Genomic DNA, 24,737 nt, shown 5'->3' with positions numbered 1-24,737 from the left:
ACATTGTCTGTTTCTTCATGGCAAGTTTTGCATTTTCAGGCAGCATTAGGATAATAAGCTAAGAATGTGGGAGTTCAGAACATAATGACTGATCTGAGTCAGTGAGGAATGACTTTAAATCAGTTGTGTACCAATTCCACTCAATTTATAAAAGGAACCATATCTGCATCACTTTAATTCATTTAAAAGACATTCCCCTAGCTGAATCAAAGTAATGTGAAACACAAATAAATGAGATTCTTTGGCTTGTTGTGGAAGTCAATAAATTATTCACAACATAAACACAGTACAAGTAAAATGCAGCACCACTGTACCTGTAATACTGTTCTTGTGGTGGAAGTGCCCAGGTGATACTCAGTGAATGAACTTTCCTGATTGGAACAACTGAACACAAATAAATTTACTGAATATAAATATACATGATTAGACATAGATAAGAAATTTTACATAATGCAGAAAGAATGGTTACAAGTTATTCAGAACCACACAGAATTATTCTACAAAGTACCTGGATCACACAGAGAAAATACGAAGCTAGGTATTCAAAACATTTAAACAAATCTACTTATAGAATCAAGAATCATAGAATCATTTAGGTTGGAAAGAACCTTTAAGATCATCAAGTCCAACCACTAACCTAACACTGCCAGGTCCACCACTAACCCATGTCCCTAAGCACCACATCTACACGTCTTTTAAACACCTCCAGGGATGGTGACTCAACTACTTCCCTGGGCAGCCTGTTCCAATGCCTGACAACCCCTTCAGTAAAGAAATTTTCCTAATATCCAATCTAAACCACCCCTGCCGCAACTTGAGGCCGTTTCCTCTTGTCTTATCTCCAGCCACCTGACAGAAGAGACCAACACTCACCTCACTACAACCTCCTTCAGGTAGCTGTAGAGAGCGATAAGGTCCCCCCTCAGCCTCCTTTTCTCCAGACTAAACAGCCCCAGCTCCCTCAGCCGCTCCTCATAAGACTTGTGCTCCAGGCCCCTCACCAACTGGTTGCCCTTCTCTGAACATGCTCCAGCACCTCAATGTCTGTCCTGTAGTGAGGGGCCCAAAACTGAACACAGGACTCGAGGTGCGGCCTCACCAGTGCCCAGTACAGGGGAACAATCACCTCCCTGCCCCTGCTGGCCACGCTATTTCTGACACAGGCCAGGATGCCGTTGGCCTTCTTGGCCACCTGGGCACACTGCTGGCTCATGTTCAGCCGGCTGTTGACCAACACCCCCCAGGTCCTTTTCTGCTGGGCAGCTTTCCAGCCACTCTTCCCCAAGCCTGTAGCGCTGCATGGGGTTGTTGTGACCCAAGTGCAGGACCCGGCACTTGGCCTTGTTGAACCTCATACAACTGGCTTCGGTCCATCAGTCCAGCCTGTCCAGATCCCTCTGTAGAGCCTTCCTACCCTCCAGCAGATCAACCCTCCTGCCCAGCTTGGTGTCATTGTTTTACTTACCTTTGTAAAGCTTGTGAAATTCTGGTGTGTCAAAAGGCTGAGTCAGATGGCCAAAGCTGGGTTTGGGTAAACCACTTAAAAGCAAAATTAAAGTGTGATGTTACTGGCAAGGATTCAAGGCTACATGGAGATAATCACAAGACGTAAGCATCCATAGCTCTGATGTGACAGAGGCAGTACACCAGACAACCAGTAAATGGCCTTTAAAGAGTGCAGCCCAGGATCCACCCAGCCCAAAGTGGAAGGCAACCTGGCTGGCATTCACTTGCACTCTGCCCACACAACAGAGTAATTACCCAAGATTTAGATATCCCATCAACTCCTCCCTCTCCTTCCGTCCAAGGTGGTAACAATAAAAAGCTTGCTTCCATAACAGGGGAAAGGAAAGCCAAGCACAGTAAACAACTTCCTGAGTTGGCCCTGGATTCACAGAATCCTGATGAATTGTCTTGTGGCAAAGGAGGAACGAGAAGGACAGGAGTCGGGAGAGACAAACATTTCTCTGTATGGCATTAGACTTTCACAAGCGCACTTCCACGCACCACAGAAATAAACATCTTGCAAAAGTAGAAAATGAAAGGGGAAGTAAAATGCTTTTCAAGTTAGTACAGCTTTTGCAGAACTCCCTTTTTAGACAACACATTGGAGTGAATTATTAAAAAAAAGATCAAATTCTAACTAGTTGCCACCCTAAGGATGACACTTAAATTCAAGATATGGTCCTAATTAATTTTGCTGCTAATTATTTTTGACACAAAGCAAAGATAAGCAATGTAAAATGATAATCTTAGGTGTGAATGACTTGTCATAAAATCAAGGTATCACCACATATTAAGCAAATACTGCTGCAAGTTAGCACCACACAGGTCGCAGGCTAAATAATTGTTATGCATAAACAAAGTCTTCCTGAAACAATTAATGCCAGTCTTTAATTTCCAAAGTTGCCCTTTTTTTTCTGGATAAGGATGTTAATTAACAAATGTTAATTTTCTTAGTTTCTCCAGTAAGGGAGTATTTTTTTTAAAAACATCATTTTAAGAACAGATAATTTTATCATTTGTAATGCCTTCATGCATCAAAAGAATCTTACTTATTTGGGATCTCAGAGAAGATTTCTGTCACCCACTTTTCCAAAGTATCCAGTGTTTCTAATAAGGAGAAAAAAAAAGAAAGCCAGAAATGCAATTTCCTGAAAATCTAAGACAAATTCTTTATCTTATCTCACCAGTGCAGTTATTTTAAAGAGGCTGCAAGTCAGTATATTTTTAAATTGCAAAGTTCTAAATTATAAGCTTCAAAGCTGTTGGTTTGAGCCAATTCTTAATATTCACTGAACTAGAACTTTGGTCATAGCTCTGGTTTGTATATAGTGCCAAAATCTCAGGTTGATACAACTGGGATTTAAAGTTCAGTAGTATCTGGTGTTACTGTAAAAAGGAATTACTGACTTAGGTATCTACAAAATCACGAGTACTTGCTAGACTCATTCCATCACTTCATGTCCAGAATATACATGCCAGTTTTCACACCCAAATGCAGTCCTGCAGTGCTAAGAATTCCTTCTCCCCATCCTCTTGTCTAAAGGAAATGTGTCAAGAACCAGAAGTTTAAGGGTTTTTTTTAAATGACCAATTGGAAATTGCTTGTTTAAGCAAGCATTCTGAATTCCCAAAGTGATGCTGTATATGCTAAACAGCAACAACAAAAAAGGTGGGATGGGTGGGGGGAAGACTCACCGTTTCCTTTGTTTTAAGAGAGACAGAAATACAAAGTTGACCTGGCTGGCTATCAGTTACCATGATTTTCTTCCCAATCACCAGAAGAAACATTACTACCTAAGTGATTATTCAAGAGGCCTTCAATGCCCTAAGTAGTTTACAGACTAGACAGAAAAGCATGGGAGAAGAAAATAATTACCACCTCTATTATTACCATCTCCATTTTACAGATGGGAATTGCAATCAGTTTTAGCATTCAGTAAAACCCCTATGCACAAACCTAACTTGAATACATACAACTCTTTATTTTCAGCACAGGTTTCTACTCTACTACATGCTTAATTTCTAAGAATTTTCTTTCTTTTATTCTCAGCAGAAACAACCCATAGTTCTGAAGTTCTTTGCTGAAATGAAACTCAATTCCATTTGCATAGAATTTTTCGGTCTACAGGGAAAAAAAAAAACCCTTAGAATCTCTATTCTTCCTAGAGAAATGTGTTTTATTTTAAGACCTCTTTTGAAAGAGCCCCAAACAGAACAAGACAACTGGGAGACCCAGTCTCAGTCTCCCCATCTTTTTCTGTGGAGGTTCACTGTTGATGGCAGAGAAGCCAGCAGCATTAAGTCATTTAAGTGGTCTGACTCTACATTCCTACAAGATTCTTTTTTAACTGTATCTTTGAGATTTTATCTTCTGTGTTAATCTGGAACCTATTCAACAGTTTAGTTAAAAGTTTCTCAAGAAATGGCAGGATGACAATAACACAGCACAATTGCTCAGGTCTTGTTTCATTTAGAAACCAGGCTAAAAATCTACATATAAATACCTCCTGCAGGACTGGACAATCCACTAAAATGGCTTGGGCTACAGCTGAACTGGTGCCAAAAGCACTACACCAAGGGCTGCAATGAGCCTGTTTCTAAGGAACAACTGACATTACCTTTAGATTGGACAACTAAAGTCATATAGTGAGCAGAGTAATGGCGCTGCCAGAATTCCCTCAGTCTCGTGTAGGTATCGATATTATTCATTTTAGGCTCATGTTTGAGTGTATCCGCATTACCTGTAAACATTAAAAGGTGGTTAGTTATCTAGACACTGGTTACGTCAACACCAGATATACAGAGAATTTCTTTTCCTCCCCTGGCACTGAGTCTACATGGTAAGCACGTTAAAAATATCCAATAGAAATTTGGAGTTAAAGGAATGTTAACTGAAATTTAAGATCTTCCAATTTCTAGTTCCTATTATAAGGACAGTTGATATTTCTATGACAAGGGAGGACAGAGTCCTCCGGCATTATGTGTTGCCAGCTATTCACTCACCAATGGAACTTGCAGAATGGGGTGGGAAAAAGACAGGAAAATATGATGTTCAGTATATGTCACTACAGAACTTTATAAAAATTATCTACATTTCAAAGCTGGCTAACTCTATTACCCATCACACTGCAACTCACACACTCCAGCACCACAAGGGCGAGGGAGCTAGGACTCTGTTGTCCAGGAAGGGAAGGACAAAATTTCCCTTCTGCTCCACTCACACGGCTGTAAAGGTCTACTTCTGCAAGTTCAACAGTAAATTACTTACTTTGAAAAGCCTCTTAGACACAAATCCAGAAATACTTTATTTTTCGAGGAAATTTTATAGCCAAAAACAAGCTTAAGTAAGACAGAGATGACTCAGAGCGCACCCTTTACATTAACAGAAATTTACATGATTATATGCCTAGGGCAACCCAGCTTTAACATCAGCAAAAAGCAGTACCAGAATGAAAAGTATCTTAAGAAGCAGACAGCTGCTTTTATTCCCAAACATATTACTGTAAAATGAGTAGTTGCTTTAATACTTCTGAGCAAGACTAGTGTTTGCAGTGATAAGATAGCTCATGTTAATGCATCTTTTAAGTGATTAAAAGTTTAAGAATTATCACTGCTTTATAACATAAATTTGGAACTTACCCCAAAAAAATTTCTTCATGGGATGTCCAGGCCTGGCAAGACTCCCAAATAGCATCTCCTTTCTGTTTGCATCAGAGGGTCTTGCTAGCTGATACTCTGTTAATTTAAAGAATTTGCAGTGGCATGCATCAAAATTTCAGGTCATGTTCCCACAAAATAAAACAAAGCAACAACCCCAACCAAACTGAAAAGGAGACACACCACACAGATGCAGCGTGGAATGAAGTATGATGAAATAGTGAAATAGGATAAGAAACAGGACTTGCTAGCAGTAATAAATATAAGTCAAGAGAAGAGGAAAACATAGCTCATTGCTGAGAAGTAAAGAAAGGGATAAGGAGGGGAAGCATGTAAAGTCCCAACCTGTCCTGTCCGAATGCTCTCAATCTGTTAAATTTAATGGGAACACAAGACCATCAATATTCTACAAGGTCAGGCCCTGCAGAAAGGGCCAGAGAACAATTACAAACCCGCTTCTCCCATATATCACACAGAATAACTTCTAGCCTAATAACGAAATAAGAAACTGAAAGCTGAGCAAGATAGTTTCCAAAAATGCAGTTTCACAATCAGTTTATACTAATCTAAGTATGGGATTCTGCCAAAATCAAGAATTCACCCTCCTGAACTGTATTTTCCTGTTCCCGTTTGTTCTGGTAATAAGAAACATGCACGGCAGAGCTGTAAACTAATTCTTTTGGCTGGGTTATTCTGCACTCAGTTCATCAAGCTGACATAATTTACAGGCAGTGCATTACTACAGTGTCAATACAAGGGAAGGAGTGGATCTGCATGGTGAAGACAGTGCAAGTGAAGGCATAAATTGGTTTAAACTGTTGAAGAACCACACCTTAACTCAAAGACAGGTCCTTGTTTATATTGACACTTATCTAAATTCAAAGATCAAATTGCCCATTTTTCCTTGTCAGAAGACAGATGAAGACAACAAATTGGAATAAATATTTGAACCAGTTGGTATATCTGCAAATAACAGTTTTTTCCTAAAACAGTGAAGTTTTATAGGCAGTCTGGAGGTATTCATTACATATTAGAAAATCAAGTGAACGCTCCACTCGCTTCTACACCTGGTTAAATTTCCTTCTGTGAAGCGACTTTGTAGTTTTTAAGGCGTTAGAATAAGGAGACAAGTACAATCACCTCAACTTATTGTATTGACTCCACATAGGACTGGTGAGAGCACTGGGACTATGCTGGAGTTATAGACATGCTGTCCACTGAAAAGCATCCACATGCTCATGTAACTGCCCTACCAGTTACTGACAAACCACTTAAAATTATTAATTTCTAATTCAAGAAATGAGACGGTAAACTCTCACAGTGATGGCACTACATTCAGTCTTCTTCCTCCTCTAACAGCCACTGATACCCATCAAACTTAAATTGAAGAGTTTAATCTCTCTGTCAAGTTAGGTGAACTTGACTGAAGTGCTCAGAAGGGTAGTCCAAAATGGAAACCAATTAACAGTGTTACAAAATAGGTTTTGTTTCTTTAGGAAGATGGGCTAAACACACAGGGAAAGATACTCTTACTTACCACTGTCTACAGCCTCCACTTCTCGGTCTATTGCATCCCTGATCATTAGCGGGTGAATAAAGAATTGTGCCCACCTATGAAACAGAAAAATTCATATACTTTTCTTCAGTGCCTATTAAGCTACAGAAAAAAACTAGCAATTAAACCCAACATCTACTATTTTAGTTTATAAAGTTGCTTGTCTTACTACAAATTATGTAATTCTTGACTATACTGTCTTATGGAAAGAAAAAAGCCAGTTTTGTGATACCATCAAAAACTAAAGGGCAGCGCTTCCCTGCTCCATAGAGTGGGAATGAATCAGTTGGATACAGTAGGATATGGCACTAATGGGTGCAGGATTATCTGCCTCTACATCCTAAGAATGATCATGCCAGATCAGACAAGTGATCCATCTAGTCTGGTACCTGGCTCTAACAACAACCAGTATCAGATGCTTCAGAGGAAATCCTCGGTTGTTCATTAGGAACAACAAGAACATAGGGAAAGTTTCTTCCTAGGTCCAGGCAACAAATTGTTGATTTATGTCCTGAAACATAAGTTTTTATATCCATTACAATTTTACTATCTACTATAAAAGTCAGTGTTGTTATCCAGATACATCTCTTCTCCTGTACCCATAAAGAGCAGAGCCATGGAAAGGGACAGATCTACAATGAATGGAGACTCTGCAGAAGGCTGCCAGAGAATCTAATATTTCTATTTTATTTGTTGAGTTTTTTTAATGATGCACTGAACTGGCTGAAGCAAAAGGTTAGCAGTAATACATTGCTGATGTAGTTCTACGGCTACAGGACCCATTAAGCTAGAGACCACTTGTCCTGGTTTCAGCTGGGATAGAGTTAACTTCCTTCCTAGTAGCTGGTATAGTGTTATGTTTTGCATTGAGTATGAGAATAATGTTGATAACACAGTGATGTCTTCAGTTGTTGCTAAGTAGTATTTAGACTAAATCAAGGATTTTTCAGGTTCTCATGCCCAGCCAGCAAGAAGGCTGGAGGGGCACAAGAAGTTGGGAGGACACACAGCCAGGACAGCTGACCCAAACTGGCCAAAGGGATATTCCATACCATGTGATGTTATGCCCAGTATATAAACTGGGGGGAGTAGGGCTGGGAGGGATCACCACTCAGGAACTAACTGGGCGTCCGTTGGCGGGTGGTGAGCAATTACATTGTGCATCACTTGTTTTGTATATTCCAACTCTTTTATTATTACTGTCATTTTATTATCGTTATTATTACCATTATGAATTTCTTCCTTTCTGTTCTACTAAACTGTTCTTATCTCAACCCACAAGTTTTACTTTTTTCCCCAATTTGCTCCCCCATTCCCCTGGGTGGTGGGGAGTGAGTGAGCAGCTGCGTGGTGCCTAGTTGCTGGCTGGGGTTAAACCACAACACTATTAAAAGGTGATGGTTTTCAATTTCTTTAGATCCACAAGTGCTTGAATGAGCAGAAATCATCAGCAGCACCCATCTACCTTCTTTGTATGTGATGCTGTTCTACAGAACTCCTAATTTCTGTGCTTCCCCTCCACTAAGTGAGCTGTTGTGACAGACCGCAATTATATTTTTTGATTCTTTCACACTTCGAAACATCTAAAAAAGCTGGACCAATCTGCAACTGAAAGCTGAATTTAGCCCAGTAAAGTAAAATTTAGGCAATACTTGGTAAAACGTGCAAATGCTTGTTCTCGGCATCATCACAGGAGTGTATTTTGATCAAAGTAAGTTTGCAGTGGAGTCTACTCTCCTCCTGAGATATTTTACAGCATCAAGAATACACAGCTGCCATGCCCCCATGAATGAGTAATTTCCTCCACCCATGCCAACAGGTGGAGCTCTGTTGTCCCAACATATCCCACAGCACAAAACAGCAAGTGAAATACTTTCTGGCAAAAGATAGAGACTTATCTGAATAACCTGGCTTGGGTTACATGTATCCTTTTGAGGCACACATTGTACCATAACTTTTAAGGCTGCCCTCCCACCCACCATGATGGATTAGATTTGGAGACTAAAGAAAATTTAGAAAAAACACTAACTATCAGGACAGATATTTCAAAGGATGACTCACTGAGACTCTCAGAGCACTTCCCCTCTGAACAGTTGTCACATTGCGTAAGATTTCTCCTGTCATCGAAGCCACTAGTTTAAGTGTGCTAAAACAATCAAAAAGCTACGTGCACTGAGACTTACACATGGATCCTATGTAATCACCCAGTGGCTACACTGGCACTATCTCAAAAAAACTGCAATAGAGCCACAGGTAAATAATATTTCCTTATGTTCAATATCCACTGTTGTAGTGCAGGTACCGATGGAAGTTCAGCAACAGCCTTAATCATCCCAAAATGAAGAACTGAACAGCTACACCCAAGCTCCTGAGGCACATACAAACATTCATTAACACCTAATCACCATTTATATGAAGTTACCTATCAAGCGCTTCTTTGAAGTACTTCCTCTGCACATCGAACTGGAAGACCGTCCGCTCACAGTCGGTTGAAGCATTGTCACTGCCCCCATGTTTCTTCAGAAACGCGTCAAACCCATTCTCATCTGGGTACTTCAAACTGCCCATAAAAACCACTGGAACAAAAATCAGCAAAATTACCAAGATTACATTAATTTGTTATTCCTAATTGCAGCTATAGCAAACCCTCTTCAGCACAGTGTAACCTACAACTGACCCACATCTCACATGCAGAGGTTAACTACTAAATAGCAGCAGACTGTGTAATTTGCCCAATAACTAGTGTAATCTGCCTTTAGCAAAAGGCCCAAATAGACTGAAAATAACAGTGCCTTTCTAGGCATGCTTGGCCTCGTTCGGTCAAGAGTAGTATTTTGAGATACATCTGGTCAGAAACTTCATGTGGCTTCTGTGTCTGTATTACTAATTCATCATCCTTTACTAGAGAGATACAGATCTGTAGCTCCATCCTAGTTTATAAAGCCACAGGTAACATGCTTCCCCCCCACATTTAACAGATAACGAAGAATGTTAATATATGTTAACGCATAGCCTGCCAAAGGGTACAAGACACATTCTCCCATATTAAGGGTTCCTTACTAAGTCAGTATTTGTATAAAAGCACATATTTATTGAACGAATGAAGATAAATTCTGGGATAGCTGAAATAAGAAATGATACTAAAATACTACAGAAATTCAGAGCTACATAGCACTCATTTTGCACTGAAGCTGGATAAGATGAAATAGGAGCAGATACATACTATGTTCCAGGAAGTGTGCTAATCCAGGCAGATCTTCGGGATCAGAGAAGCTGCCAACAGCAACGCAGAGGGCTGCTGCAGACTAGAGAAAATACAACAATCTCAGTAAAAGCTGCTTCAAGAAACACTTCAGGAAAATTACAGAAGTATAAGATAAATCAATTGGGACAGGCACAATAAAAAGAAGGTCTAATCTGAACGCCTAACCACAAGGTTTCAGACCACAAGAAAGCTCACTATGTATTTTTTCACCCTACAGCTTTAAGTACATACCTGCTTTTCTGTACAGCCTCTCTTTCTTGTCTCTTCCTTTTCAGCTAGCTCTTCTAATTCACTGTCATCAGGATCATTGAAATCCTCATTATCTCCATCATTGTCCTCACTCTCATCCCCCTCATCACAGTCCTCATCATCAAAACCTTCTCTACCATCTTCGATCTCAGCTCCAGAGTCATCATCTTCATCACTTTCCTCTTCAGATTCATCATCATCGTTGTCTTCTTCCTCTTCCTCCTCCTCCTCCTCTGAAGATAAAGCAGCTGGGGCACCATCCAAGTAATTCAAATCCGAAATCAAAAGTGCACATAAGCCATTTTGCAGTCTGATATACCTGAAAGAATAATTATTTGCAATGAATATGCTCATTTCCCAAATCTGAATTTTCAGAATATTGAAAATTTCTCTATTTCCTATAATAGTTCTGTGCTCTTCAACTGAGATTTCCTAATGAAAATCTAATGGTAGCTAAGAAGGTGAGCAGTTTTATGGTGGGAAAGTAAAAACACTCTTCTGCTATTCAACAGCCATAAGAATAAGAAAGAAGCAATTTAAGGTAGTAGCAGAAGCTCTTCTCCCCATAAGGTCAGGGACACCGACTTGTGCTTTTATTTCTCTCTTTGTGAAATGTTTAAGCTACTAGCACCGACTCAGAGAAAACTTCATGTACCCAGAATCAGCAAACCCAAACTTCAAGAGCGTGTTCACTTTTCAGGCTCTTGTAAACATATGATACATGACAGAACTAAGATCTTAGTCTTTGCCTCTAAATAGGCCCCAGAGACTCCATTTTATTTGATTTGATTTTATCAATGCTTTCTATTAAACGGGGTCCACAAATGTAGCAGGCATGTGTTAGGAGAGATGTCCTCTGCAGGCTTAATAAAATAAGTCACAGTAGGTTGGCTGAGTTACTATCAAGAAGCAATATACAGAGTTCTGTGTGGGTGCGCATACATGCGTAGAATTTTTAACATATGTGTGTGCGTATATATACATAAAACCCCACGAGCTCTCTGTCCAGCACTGTTCTATAACTTTGCTGACAGAGGACTGCAAGCACTGATGCTCTGCACTACAAGATCTCTCAGCAGTATTTGTTTCCCATCAGATCTGGAATACACAGTCACAATTTGTCAAATTAGCCAAAGCACCCCTCCTTGGAGCTTGCACTGGCTAGTATGCCAGCTGCAGAAAGGAAGAAATGCTGGATCTGGAAAATACTCAATCCAAACTGAGAACTAGTGTGATAGACAGGTGGTATCTGATCCAGAAAAAAAAAACAAAAAAACAAACACTAGTATAAAACAAACCCATGGTCACATCCCACGCTCCCAGAAAAATCTGAGTTACGGAGCACAGAATCATAGAATACTTTGGGTGGGAAGGGATCTTTAAAGGTCATCTAGTCCACCCCCCAAGTTTATACCAGATCAGAACTTTGCATTGTGGCCACCATTGTAATTAGGTAGCAGAAATTTCAAAGCAGATTTCCAGCTCAAGCTACATGGTAAATACCCAAAAGGAAAATGAAAGGCAGGTTGTGTGTTTTCCAACCCCATGATTCCCAAAGTTTCTCACATGTTTCATTCATGGTTATCATTATGCAATTTCAATGTTTCCCAGCAATAAAAGCATGTGTTATTATCAATATTCCAATTAAAATACAAACTCAGTGTAAGTTTTGCTTTTTACTAGAGCTGCAGGCCACCTGCTATGGCTCTGCAAACCACAGACCAGCTTGGAAACAAATTACTCTGAGTACTTCTCTCCCAACTGAATTTTACAGGCACATATTTGGAGGAAAGGGATAAAAGGGCTATTGTGACAGGAGTTAACCAGTTCTGAGAAAAAGAAAAAAGCCACACTTCTTATACTACCAAGTGTATGAAAAAAAGCTTAAGAACAAATGTTTAATACTTGTGTTAAGTTTATGAATTATGACCACTCATCCAACAGGAATTGATAGCACTTATGCCAGGGTTTCATAATCATTAACACACCTGTTTTGCTTGCTGCAGGACTGCTGAGCAGTACAAATTTGTCCCAAGCAAAAGCACGAGTGCATTTTTACTCATTCAAACTACAGCACATAGTGTATAACTTGTAGAGATGCTATGAGTAACTGCAGGAGGTACAGATAGTACTAGATCCACGCTAATGTCTGGCTACAAAGTTCATCATCCACACATGCTGAAATCCTGTCTGTTAACTGTTTGCATCATATACATATGTTGCATTATGCAGCTGCAGCAATTCTGAGTGCACAACAGGGGTCCTAAAAACCAGATATACTGTACACTCGGGCGCTTCAGCCTCTGGGGAGCTCAGAGCAAGAGCCCCAGAGTGACAAGTCGACGTTGCTACAGCATGTCTTCCAGCACAACCATCATCATCTTCACCTCTGCATACAACTGTCTTCAGGTTTTCACGGCCCATAAAGAAAACTGGCTTCCCAGTGATCAATAAACAGTCACAGAAAGCAGGGAAGAGAATAGTGCTATTCTTCCAGAAAAATTATTTGCCATAAGCCTGTTTAGCCAGGTGTTTCCAGTAGCTCTTGTTGATCATCTCCACACACCTCCATTAAACTAATGGAGCAGATGATGTTAATTTTACATTACTCATCCTCAGGCTTATGGGTGTTACATACCAGGACAGAAAGGACCCAGCAGCAAGGCGACAACTGAACTAAGCCACTGTTGAAGGCTATCAGATTTCACTTCAGGAGAATCTAGAGCAGTTTAGTTTATACTGAGCAGAGGCACCAACTGACATAGGTGTTCTTTACTTTTTCCATGTTTCAGGCCAACGGAAAAGGACGAGTGTAATCAATACATAACTATCAATTGGTATGCAAAATACAGTATAAAAACTGCAATCACTTAATGTAGCAACAGAAGCAAGCATCGTCCAATTGGTTTTTTGAAGGACTGTACAGGCATTGATACAAATAAGGCTTAAATATAAAAGAAAATTCAAATTCTTAAAGATACCGTTTAAACATCCTGGACAAATTTAAACAGCATTGCTCTCACACCAAGTTTTTTCTTATATCAATGATAGTCGTTTAGCAGTTAAGTAAATATTAAAATACATATCAATGCATGGCAAACACTTAAAGAAATGTTTTTGTTTCCCAAATTACGCAAAACAAGCAATACAAGCCCAAGAAATTCCATATATGGATGAGTTTAAATAAAACATACAGTTTAGTAAAGATAGCTACCGACTCACAGTTCTAATGAACAAAACCAACTTTGATTACGACGATAATTTTTGTCCCAACAAACTCACTTTTGAAAATACATTCTGCAATCTGTCAGAACTCTTTTGTTTTTATGAACACTGTATTTGAGAAGATAAAATATAACATATTCCACTAAGTTAAGACTGATGTCACCATATGGATATACATTAAGTCCCCTGTGACTGGTCTGCAGCGTACATCATCACTGATGCATAAACAGAGGAGAAAGCGTATATGCATCATCAAGTCACCTGCCATTACATTTCCTTAGGAGGTTTGATATATAGTTAGCAGACGTAGGCATACTTTACTTCAGCCACACTGAAGTTCTCCTTCCTAAGGGCAACGTTCATGTCCTTCTGTGCAAGCCTCACTTCCCACAAATGGAAATCAGTCTGAAAAGATGTGACACACTGTTTCCAACTGAAAAAAAAATCTGTTGAGCACAGACAGTAGGATTTCTGGAAGATGTTGGCGTTAGTTTATTCTATGCTATAAACAAACACGCTCTCCAATTCTCCACATGCAGAGGAGGTTCCTGAACCTCTAAATAGATAGCCAGTGACAGTTTTCAATGGACTTCCCAAGCTTCATCTATGCTGCTTCAGGTAGTAAAGGCAGAAGTTTCCTAAGCTGACACTCTGTAGCCATGAACTCTGCAGGAAGACAAGCCTCCTGCAAAGTATCATGAGTAAGAATGCCAGCAGGAGAGGCAGGCAGAAATCCAGAGGAAGCAGCGAGGAAGTAGGGCAAGAAGGGAGGGAGCAAGTTTCTCCCTAAGCCAATGGGCACAGTCCTCTTCACGCAGCCAGCAGGGAATTTCACTGTCAACCAATGTCACTGCAAATCCAAAATTCAGTTCCAGGCTCAGGCAGATTCTCCACTGGCTGCACAGATTAGACATCACGAAAAGTAAAGATAAAAAAAAAAAGCATCTCTAACAAGGGCTGAATAATCTTCTGCCTAACAGAAAGAAGTTACAATAAGTGTTCCTTCAAGAATGACTGCCTCACAGCATCCAAAGTGCTCAGCCGAGTCTCTCACTGTGAGAAGGCCACAGATGCTGTGGGCTGTGCTCAGGGAAGGTGATCTGTTTCTGCACTTTCAGGGCTATTACTCCAAAATATACAAATGAAAACACAGGCAAAATATCAACACAGAAGTCATTTTTATCTCAACTCACTGACACGCTTGTGTTGAAACCTGGAAGCTCATCTAAAACGAGTAAGAGGCTTTTTAAAGTTGGTATCTGCTCTGTAATACCTCAACTGCATTCCACAGTTCAGCTTAACGCTTTCGGAACGGAGCTGCCTGGACAAGGGCTGCAAATTCCAGCTCTGGAAGCTGCTAACAATTCCATGTGACTGTGCCTCAAAAAGGTAGCGCCACAGCAGAGTCTTTGAGCAAGTACTGATAATTTTTTTTTTCCTGTGCAAGCCCCATGCCTATTACTGTCTACAAACCAGGCAGCCCACCTTCAGAACAAACACACCCGTGAACCCCCAGCCTCCATTTATCACGGAGAGGCCCCGAACTCTCCCGCTCCCCGACCTCCAGCACCAGAGCTCACACCCGGTGTGCTCGGGACAGGGTGCAGGCCCGCACCCACCGACCCCCCCGCCGGCCGGGGGCTGGTTTTCCGCGGGCAGGCGAGGAGGGGAGGCCCCAGCCTACCCCAGAGGCCAGCCGGGGGCTGCCTCAACACCCCCCCAGCCCCCCAACCACCCCAAGCCTTCCCGGGCCAACGGCCTCCGGGGGGTGCGGGGGGAGAGGCTCGACGCCGCCGGCCCTCACCGGTACTGCTTGGGGTCGCTGGGGGACTTGACGATGTCGGAGTCGCCGAGGTTGGCGCCGGGACCGATATCCCCGCGGTCTTCCTCTTCCCCGTGAGGCGAGCGGCCTCTGGCGTCGCGGCCGCCTTCCCCGGCCTGCTGCCCCACCGTCAGCTCCGGGCAGCTGTAGCTAGACGTCGCCTTGTTCCTGCCGGGCATGGCGGCGGTCGCACCGCACCACAGCGGCTGGGCAACGGCACGCACCGGCCGGCCGCGCCCCGCCAGGCCGCGGGCCGCCGCCGCCGCCCGCACCGCTCGGCTCCTCCGTGCGAAGGCGGCCGCGAGAATGCGCATGCGCGGCCGCCGCCGGCCGCCCCCGCCCCGCCGCGACGCGGCCGGCTTCCGCCGCACGAGGAAGTAGCGGTGACGGTTGCGACGGCTCCGGACCGCAACCAGTCAGCGCCCGCCGCGGTGCCAGCTGGAGAGAACGGACCAATCCCAGGCCCTCACTTGGTCGGGGGAAGGCTCTGATTGGCGGAGAGAATGCTGGTGGTGTGGGAGGGGTGGGGGAAACCATAGACGGGGAGAGAGGCGGAGGGAAATGGAGCCCCTTTCAGAAATCGGACGGAGAGGACAGAGAAATCCGAGAGCGGAGGGAGAGACAGAGGAATAGATCCGGATCCCGGGAACTCCTCTCTGTGCCGTCGCGTTCCGGCACTTATGCCCGCCTGTCGTGTTACCTGTCCCCCCTCGCTCTCGCGTTGGAATCGCCCAAAAGCCGGTGGTTGGCTGCCAGCCTTCTCCTCTCATGTCCTTCAACTATTGGTCCAAGTAGCTGTCGCTCACTCCTGACAGGACCAATCAGCTCGCACAAGCCGCCCTAGGCAGGGTGTCACGCGCAGTCCCCTCAGCGCAGAGAGGCGGGAAAACGCGCCGGGGAAGCGGCGGGGTAGGGGGTCCGTGGGCACGGCCAGCTCCCCGGCGGGCACCGCCGGCAGCCGGGAGTAGCTCCGAGACCGGCGGTTGGGTCGAGCTGAACGCGACCCCGAAACTTGGCACGAAGAAACGGGGTCGTAGTCATCGACCTCCCTCAGCAGTCATTGGAAAAGCCAAACGCTAACCACGTTGGACCAATTTAAAGAACTGTGACTGTTCTTTGGGTTCAAAACGCCAGACTGCACTGTTGATGTGATAGCAAAACTAGCTTTCAGCTGGTATTTTTCAACACTTAAGTGAGCTAGGCTTAAGTTCACAGTTTTATTTCAGCCAGCAGTACCACTAGTGTTAAGAGAGATCCAGTACGTGCTGACTGTTGACTCCTGGTTTGTTTTTTAATTTTTTTCTTACCCTAATGGTATCCTTAATAACTTAAAGTGTGTACCCATGACTGTTTAACAGAAGAGACTCTGTTTATTCTTGATATGGCCTAGTTCAGTAGGTCTCAGCATTTTCCAATTTGTGAACATACTTTTTCCCTGCTATGAAACTGCAGTGCTGATGTAGCAATTTCAAGTCTTGACAACAGAAATGCTGCTTTTCCTCTTGTCTTAAGTCTCTTTGAAGCTGGCGTTTCCAAACAGCATACATTGCCAAGATCCCTTTTCTTCTAACGCTCATGAGAGTTGTTAGGAAGCTTGCCATTCCATTTATTGCATCCCTTTTGAATTGTTCCACACTCGTTAAGTTTTCTGCTACTCCTGTAAGACCAGCGCTGTTTGTTAGTTACTTTGTGCGTCTGTGTAATGTTGACTGCAAAAGAGATGATGAAAGCAAAGTTAGGGGGTCAGAGGCTAATACAAATGAGGGGGGCTGTCTGTGGTACAGGGACGATAATTTAGACTGGATGTTGTGGTGGTGCATTTCTTTCCCCATATCTGGGATGATTTACGAACTCGGGAAGGCTCGCTAGGCCTTAGCATAAGTGTAATGAGTCGGGCGGTTAAGTGACCCTTGACTGTGCCAGGAACTCTTACACAGCTAAGACAGGGAGATATGCTGCGTGTCTCAAGGACTCCTGCTGCCCAGCGAAGGTGGGGTGATGGGACTAGAGATAGCCAGTTGTCCCCTGATAGTCTTGGAGCATCCTATATCTCTGTTTTCAGTTATTCTCAAACAGTCTCATTATTTTCCAGCGCAGCTGGGATTCTAGTGATTTGTGGATGACAAAAGTCAATCACTTCCCCAACCTATCAACAGCGGTACTGAGTGAGGCCCTTTGAGCTGTCCTGGACTGCAGCGGGCTGTGACCAGCATCTCCCTGATCAGGATGCCTCTCAGAGCTTGCAGACTTTCCCGTTTGTGAAAATCGGACGTCTGTCACTGAAAGCCAACACAACGTGGGCTGAGTCTCATCACTCCTCGAGGCTCAATCCTGCACCTGTTGAGACAAATGCTGAAGCATTCAACATGAATATTTTCACTTAACTCGAGGAGAATTTTTAACAGCTATACCTCTTTCTTTCTTTTACTCTCTTCTATTATCTTATATGTATTTCTCTTAATGTCTTTATGCACGTGCATGTACTAACCTGAATAGTCTATTGTAAGTTATAGCAAGTATATTATAAGATATTAAGTTATAGCAAGTATATTGTAAGTTATTAAGTATGTTACAGCCAGTATAAGTTAATACTTTAAAATTTATACTTAAATTACTGTCAAGATTTTTATTCAATCGTGAATGAATTTTAGGCTGCTATTATAATCCCTTTAGATATAAACTGTTGACCAAGTCTGGGACTATGAGTCGATCCAGCCACACCTAGACTCCGACAGGAGTTTAGAAAGCAAGGGGGTCTCCTCTGAACCTTGTGACTCAACAGGAGGAATTTCCTTACCCTTTCCCACATTCCATTTTACCCTATTACATTTTCAGTCCCTATATACATAAGTTTAGTTTGATTCTAATTTAGTTTTCCTGTGTGCATTTCATCCATGTACTAAGTAATAGAGTGAACCTTGCCATCGAATTCTGTGAAGTCCCACTTTTATACAAATTTCTATTAAATCATTTTTCTATTGCTAACACAATTGGAGGTGATTCTTTAAGCGATCCGAACCCCCCTCTCATTTTTAATTCCCCCCCCGTGACAGATGTCTAGGAAGGTAACTTTGACTGGATGTCTACCTGATATTTTAGTGCTTTATTTCTCCACCAGATGGAAGCCAAGACCCATGTCTAAGCCAGAGCCTCCAGTATGGCTTTTACTGGAGAACTGCGCGCGCACTGCTATATTGTAGTGAAGAACAGTCACCTCATTCCCTTCACATTCTAGTACCCCTTTTTTTATCTTGTAACCCTGCTGTTTTATCAACACTACTAACCTAGGCCACTGCCAGTCAAACAAATGGGGGGCTCTATACAAGACTGCATCAAGAACTTTTGGGTTTGTCTTTGGTGCAAGCCTGTTGTTTCCCTTGCCCTGACAAATTATCATCTCACATTCTGCCATTACCTCTTGCAAGTTAATACAAGTAACAATTACTGTTGACTCACCGGTGATGCTGAAATCAGCTGCATGGCACTTAAGGCAGAAGGCTTTCTCTGTATTCATTCACAGCTTTCAATGCAAATGTAAGATGGTGAGATACATAAAATATATATTAATGGAGAGATACGTCAGTTGCCTGTGATTGATTCCTTATTTGAAATAAGCTCCACAGGATTTCTGCGCCAAATACTAGGTTTCTCCTCATATCTAATATAGGGCAGGGTAGAATTCATAACTGTCTTTTCCAGTTCTTCAGACTATACCGCCATGTAACTACTTGCTGGCTTGTGCTGTAAAAAATAATTCTGCCCATCCTAGCCTGAAGGGCCTGATATGTACTGGTATTCTTTAAAAACAAACAAACAAAAAAACCCATCTGACTTGACTGGAACACAATGAAACACAATTATATATTGGGTAGAAAAGGGAAAGGTCTTTTTTGCTTGGCAAAAAAAAGTAAGTAAAACAAAAGAATTGAAATTCCATTTCTCCTGAATCCATTTTATTTTACCATTGAGTTGCTGAGCTGAAAAATCATTATTTGCACTGAGGTACTCTACTATACCTGCACAGCTCAAAACTATCGCTCCCTGCTGTGAAAGTTTTTATTTATTTTTGCTAGTTACACAAGTTGCCCTAAAACCTGCTTCTACTACAATTAGAACACTGCACTGCACATTTATTGGCCAAATAATCCCTTTCTTTGAAATGTTTTAAATGTACATAGTGATTCCTGATTGCTGGGCTCAAGGAACATCACTCTGTCAAAAAAGATCAATGTAGTTTGATGTATTTTAAAAGCATTAAAAAGATACCTTCTTTATACATGCACACAATTGCCTACTATGCTAGTAACGCAGCTCACACAAGCTCTCGGGCCACACCCAGTGACTACATTTCTCTTTATTTTGCAGTTTCAGGGGTTTAGATACAATAACCATATTCCTAGCACTGCACAAATTGCACTTTCAGTACTAGATCACACACACCCAAAATACGTCACAGTAGAGATTTCTGAAAGCAACATACAAACAAATGAAGGGATCAAGCTTTTAGCACAACGAACTCAAACTACGTCAATGTAGTTGCATTTTTCTCCAGAATATTGTGCTTTTTTCTTAGAACTATTACACTTCAAGATGTAACAGAACGAAATTACAAAAGCATTCCCTAGTGTCATGATCGAGCAAATTACATTGCAGCGGACAGATACTCGACTCCAGTTTCTGACATCAGAACGTCTCCTCAGTCAGAGGAGTTCATGGGCCTAAGGTAAAGCCATAAAACTTTTCAGAATTTTCACCTTAAGACAGCAAACTCTCCATATCCACCTAATTTACATTTACAGACACAATTTGCAATCACTGTTTGGTGCTGGGGTGCACAAACAAGTGTGTGATCATAAAGGCATAGAGCGTATGTAATTTCACAGATTCGCAAAAGCAGTTCCTCCATATAGTTCAGAGAAACACAGACTCTGCGTGTGGGTAATGCACAGAGAGTTCTACACACAGATGTAGAAGTTTTGTAACTTTAGAGGTATTGCAAGTTAACTACTTTAGATGTCAAGTATTAAAAATTGTTCCTCCCTTCAAAGAATGATGCAACAAAACGTCCATAGAATAACTAACAGGACGTCTTTGCCATTTTTCATTTGCAGATTAATAAAACATTTATTAATCAATTTTCCTTTTCTTAAATTGTAATTTGTGGTTGAATCTGAAACCAGAAAAACTATCTCCACACACGCACCCATCTAGCACAAAATTAAAAAATAAATCAACAACAAAATGCAGAAAGAAAATCTAAAAACATTGGCACTAATATTTGTCGACACTCACATTTTGGCTCCTGATATTTTTATCTTTCTGAGACAGTGCTGTTCCAAGTCTTACATGTCAGAGTTTGCCTCCAACTAAGCATGCAGCAGCCAATTCCTCCTTTCCTTCGTCCTGCAACAAAGCCACCATCAAGCAGTTGATCAGAGTAGATCCAAATCTGGAGAGGTAAAACTACAGGATACAGGGGAAAAGCTGCAGGACAGTCGGTTCTTGGGCTTCTAGAAACAAACAATTAGGGACAGCAAGGTGCCGAACGCAGCATCGCCCCCAGCACTCTGCAAGCGTTCCTGGTGACTGTGGGGAAGGTTGCAGGCAAGGGCAGCCCCTGGAAGGGCTCTTGCTCCCTCACCCAGCACCAGGCAAGAGCACAGGGACATGCAGGTATGGCTGCGAGGCCTTCTCCTCCTCCTCTTTCCCTGCCTGGCAGCTTTGATTCCTCCATGCGCTCTTCCTCTATTTAGAGGCTTGACACAAAGTCCACCTCCCCCTTCCTCTCTGCTCTCTGGAGGACCTCAAACTGTCAGATGGAAATGCACTGCTTTCTGCTCCATCGTACAGAAAAACTGAGGTCCCTGTCTACAGGACAGCAATAATGACTCAAAATATCTGGGGATTGATTTTTTTTTTTTTTTTTTTAAATTCTTGCTTTATAAGAGATTTTTTTCCCCATTTTCTTTTAGACCTGGTCCCTTCCAATTGGTTTTTATGTTTCCGGCTGTTCTTGACAAAAAACCTCTTTTTGCAGTAGAGGAATTTATAATGAAAAATGCAACATTCTCTGTGGAAATAACATTTGCAACACTATACAATTCTTTTTCTTCAGTGTAACTCACATTAACACTAGGTGCACTTACGATATTTATTCAGATTTTTGTGTTTTAAAGTATTGGATGAGGAAATACATACATAATATTAACACTCCAGCACATTGAACAAACATACCAGTTTCCTACAACAGAGACTTCTGCCTTTGGACTACATGATAATGCACCACTTACAAATTAAAAGATAAAATTTAGTCAGGAAAGAAGGACATTTCTCAGCAAGAAAGGTCACTAGCACGAACAATTCTGCTGCGAAGGGGGTGGGTTGTCTGTGAGTCGCATGCTCCTTCCAGAAGTGCCCCTGGAAGGGTCTGATTCTATGCTCTCGGACATCTTTTCACAGATTATATCCACCAGACGCTCAAACACCTGCCTTACATTGATGTTTTCTTTGGCACTAGCTTCAAAATAGTCAAAACCTGTGAGAAAAAGTGGAAAAAAAAAATCAATAGTGACTGATGATAATGGAGATGATTTTTAAAATACTAACCATTTTTTTCAGAATTCACCTTAAGAAAACAAGACATTAGACAATTCTTAAGCTCAGTTGATTCCCACAATCTCAGAATACTGAGCAGAAATACTTCTAAAATTTATCAAGCATTAGTAAGAGTCAAAGGCATAAGTGGATCCCTACCACAGCCCTGGTAAACACTTCTGCAGATGATACAGATCTGAATAAACTCAGGACAAGGGAGTCGAATTCTCCCAAGGCCACTGACTGGTAATGTACGGAGGGGCCTTCCTGGGCTCCATCCACCCCTGCGTGACGGGGCCAGGCTTACTCTACGAACCACTACTGCAGTCTGGCAAGAGCAGAGAGCAGAAAGAGAAGCGAGATCGTGGTTGTATTCCTTTTGCTGACCAACTTCTGCACTTGCGAGCGGAATGCTCCACGATTTTGGTCCCGTTTTTCCCGTTCTTTGTCTGATGAGATGGAAAGCTCTTCAGGGTGATTAATGCTTGTACAGCACGTGGTACGACAGAGCACCCATCCCGACAAGGGCCGTTCAGCACTGCTGAATTACAAATAATGTTGAGTGCCTCCTACAGAGTAATTGCAGTGTCCAGTCACCAGCTCCTAGCTGCAGGGATGAGTACGGATTCTCAAACACTGACCCTTTCTGATTTAAAAAAACCAAACAAACCAGCAAGGCTGGAGTTATGTCAAGGTGGGGATAGCACACAGACAGCTATTCCTGCTGCTTCCCGTTGACAGCCCACGCTACACAAGAACCAGCCTTCTCGCAGACGAGCCTGAACCCTGCCTCAGCCAGCAAAAGTGCGCTGAGCTGTGAAGCATTTCTTTATCTTTCTAACCCCAGGGGACTCAAAGGCCAACCATCATTTACAATGGCTGTTGTTTCTGTTCTACCAGGTTATTATATTGCCAACAGCAAGAGCTCAAGCACCACGTAGAGTTTATTTTGCAGTAAGCTACATTCTGCTGTGCTTCATTTTGGGGGCATTCTGCATTGCATCAGTTTTCTTTGAATCTGCCACAAACAAAGGGAAAGATAAATCGTCTTAACTGATTAGTCCACCACTGCTGGTAGACCAAGTCACCTTGATGTGTGAGATAACAAGTAGCTATCTACCTCATTTTAACACTTTTTAAAAATCACAGGACAACAGGTGACGTGATGGTGGAGATGTTTGCCTCATTACTAAATAAGGACAGCTGTCCTGCATCAGGCAAGGGTTCTGTCTGCTCCACTTGCTGTCTTTGATGATGATTAAAAATGTATACAAAAGGCACAAGAAATCAGAGAACTGAACTTAGATATTTGTCAGTCCAACATTGGTTTAGCTTCTGTGGCTGAATCTGTTTTGGTTTAGTTCACGTTCAGGCCAGTAACAATTTCTTAATCTGATTAGGAAATTATTTCAATGATGTTAATGTCAGTATACAAACGTAGATAAACATGCTGAAGAATAACCTTTATGAGAATCATTGTAATGAAAGCTAGCAGTTTAAGCAGTCAATAGTCAATTAAAGAGATTCCTCCCACCTAACACACAAAGTAATTTCAGATAATGCTGTACACATTAGCACAGTTAATATAAGGAAAAAATTACTAATAAAACCAGATATGTTTTTCAGCCCTGTTAAAAAGAGCATTTAGGATTTTGGGAGGCTACAGAAGAGGAGGACAGGGACAGCACTTTCCAAAGGCATGGTTAGCTTTTGTTTTGCTTTGCAGTGGGGTATGTTTCTCCAGGGTGAGCCAGACAACCGCATGGACAGGTCGGGAGCAAACATGGGGATTCTTCAGCAGAACAGTTTCCTACTGATGGAGTCAGTTGCTATGGTAACTCTGTGTGTGTGTGTGTGTGTGTGTGTGTGTGTGTTTTGAAGTGTCCCATACGTAAAGGATTCAGATTCTAGATGCCAAGTTTGTATTTAAACAAACAGATTAATTTTGGGGGGAGAAAAACATTAGAAGTCCAAATAGGAGTGGGAGTTCCAGTAAAACTCTCTGTTTGCTCTTACATTGTTCTGGGCAAATCTTCAACTACTAACAGTGTAATCACTCTTGCAAAATCTGTGGGCACACATGCATTCACAACGGTTTTGAGAGTCTGCAAGCCAGGAAATGAGTTTATTCACATTCGTATTTTCAAAAGCAAATTAAATTCCGATGTGTAAAAAAGAGCCCATAACTGATTTTGCAGACTAACCATGTCTTTGCTTTGCTAGTCCTACATGTAAAGAATTATTATTACAATAATAATAATAATGATGGGAAATTAGAGGGTTTAGTTTGATATTTGCTCATTATTTGTTTATGATGGCAGTGCCTCAAGGCTTCAGTCATGAATGAGACCCCTTTGTGCTCAGCATATGTAGAATTTACACTTGAAAGCTCTAAACCTGCAGGCCTTTGCAGACATGCTTATTTTTTTTGCAATTGAAACATGAAAAAATAATCTGATTACTCTTAACTCTTTGGAACAGTGACCATCTTTTTGTTTACATCACACAGGTCCCTATCACAAAGCCATACTTTATACTCATCCATGAGCAGGGTTTCTATACCTTCCCTTCATTAAAAAAAAAACAAAAAACCCCCAAAAAAACCCCCAAACCCCTAACTAATAAATACACATTATCTAAGGTTTAACCATAATTAGCAATTTGATCAAGGTCACACTTTAAACTACAACAACGTATGCAGCGTGTACTAGAACTCCAGTACCCCCACTTTAATAATATATTATGCACCCTCCAATTACTGCTTAAAAATTGAAGACAACATAAGATTTTATAAGTTGGGGATGATGGCAATTCCTTTGGGTCTGGTAAGAATCTCTACTCTTACAAGCTAAATGAATATTTAC

The 24,737-nt window shown here is 41.8% G+C and overlaps 2 protein-coding genes across 5 annotated transcripts in view; both read right to left on the bottom strand.

The window, feature by feature from the left end:
• Nucleotides 1-15,608, bottom strand: part of NRDC (nardilysin convertase) — a 31,584-nt gene extending 15,976 nt beyond the window's left edge. The window contains exons 1-10 of the mRNA XM_069788754.1: nt 15,262-15,608; nt 10,215-10,551; nt 9,942-10,023; nt 9,141-9,294; nt 6,701-6,774; nt 5,146-5,241; nt 4,125-4,247; nt 2,556-2,613; nt 1,466-1,539; nt 315-384 (exon numbers count right to left, since the gene is read on the bottom strand). Of these exons, the coding sequence (XP_069644855.1) occupies nt 315-384; nt 1,466-1,539; nt 2,556-2,613; nt 4,125-4,247; nt 5,146-5,241; nt 6,701-6,774; nt 9,141-9,294; nt 9,942-10,023; nt 10,215-10,551; nt 15,262-15,593 (1,400 nt within the window). The 5' untranslated portion in view covers nt 15,594-15,608. The remainder of the gene's footprint in view (nt 1-314; nt 385-1,465; nt 1,540-2,555; nt 2,614-4,124; nt 4,248-5,145; nt 5,242-6,700; nt 6,775-9,140; nt 9,295-9,941; nt 10,024-10,214; nt 10,552-15,261) is intronic.
• Nucleotides 15,609-19,618: 4,010 nt separating this feature from the next.
• RAB3B (RAB3B, member RAS oncogene family) overlaps nt 19,619-24,737 on the bottom strand; it is a 60,043-nt gene continuing 54,924 nt past the window's right edge. For all 4 annotated transcript variants that reach the window (XM_069788752.1, XM_069788750.1, XM_069788751.1 and 1 more), the window contains one exon: nt 19,619-21,814. In XM_069788752.1, the coding sequence (XP_069644853.1) occupies nt 21,627-21,814 (188 nt within the window). In that variant the 3' untranslated portion in view covers nt 19,619-21,626. The remainder of the gene's footprint in view (nt 21,815-24,737) is intronic.

The sequence above is a fragment of the Haliaeetus albicilla genome, chromosome 8, assembly GCF_947461875.1.
Source record: "Haliaeetus albicilla chromosome 8, bHalAlb1.1, whole genome shotgun sequence".
Taxonomy (NCBI): Eukaryota; Metazoa; Chordata; class Aves; order Accipitriformes; family Accipitridae; genus Haliaeetus; species Haliaeetus albicilla.
The sequence above is the reverse complement of the archived record's forward strand: the minus strand, read 5'-3'. Positions and strand labels throughout refer to the sequence as shown.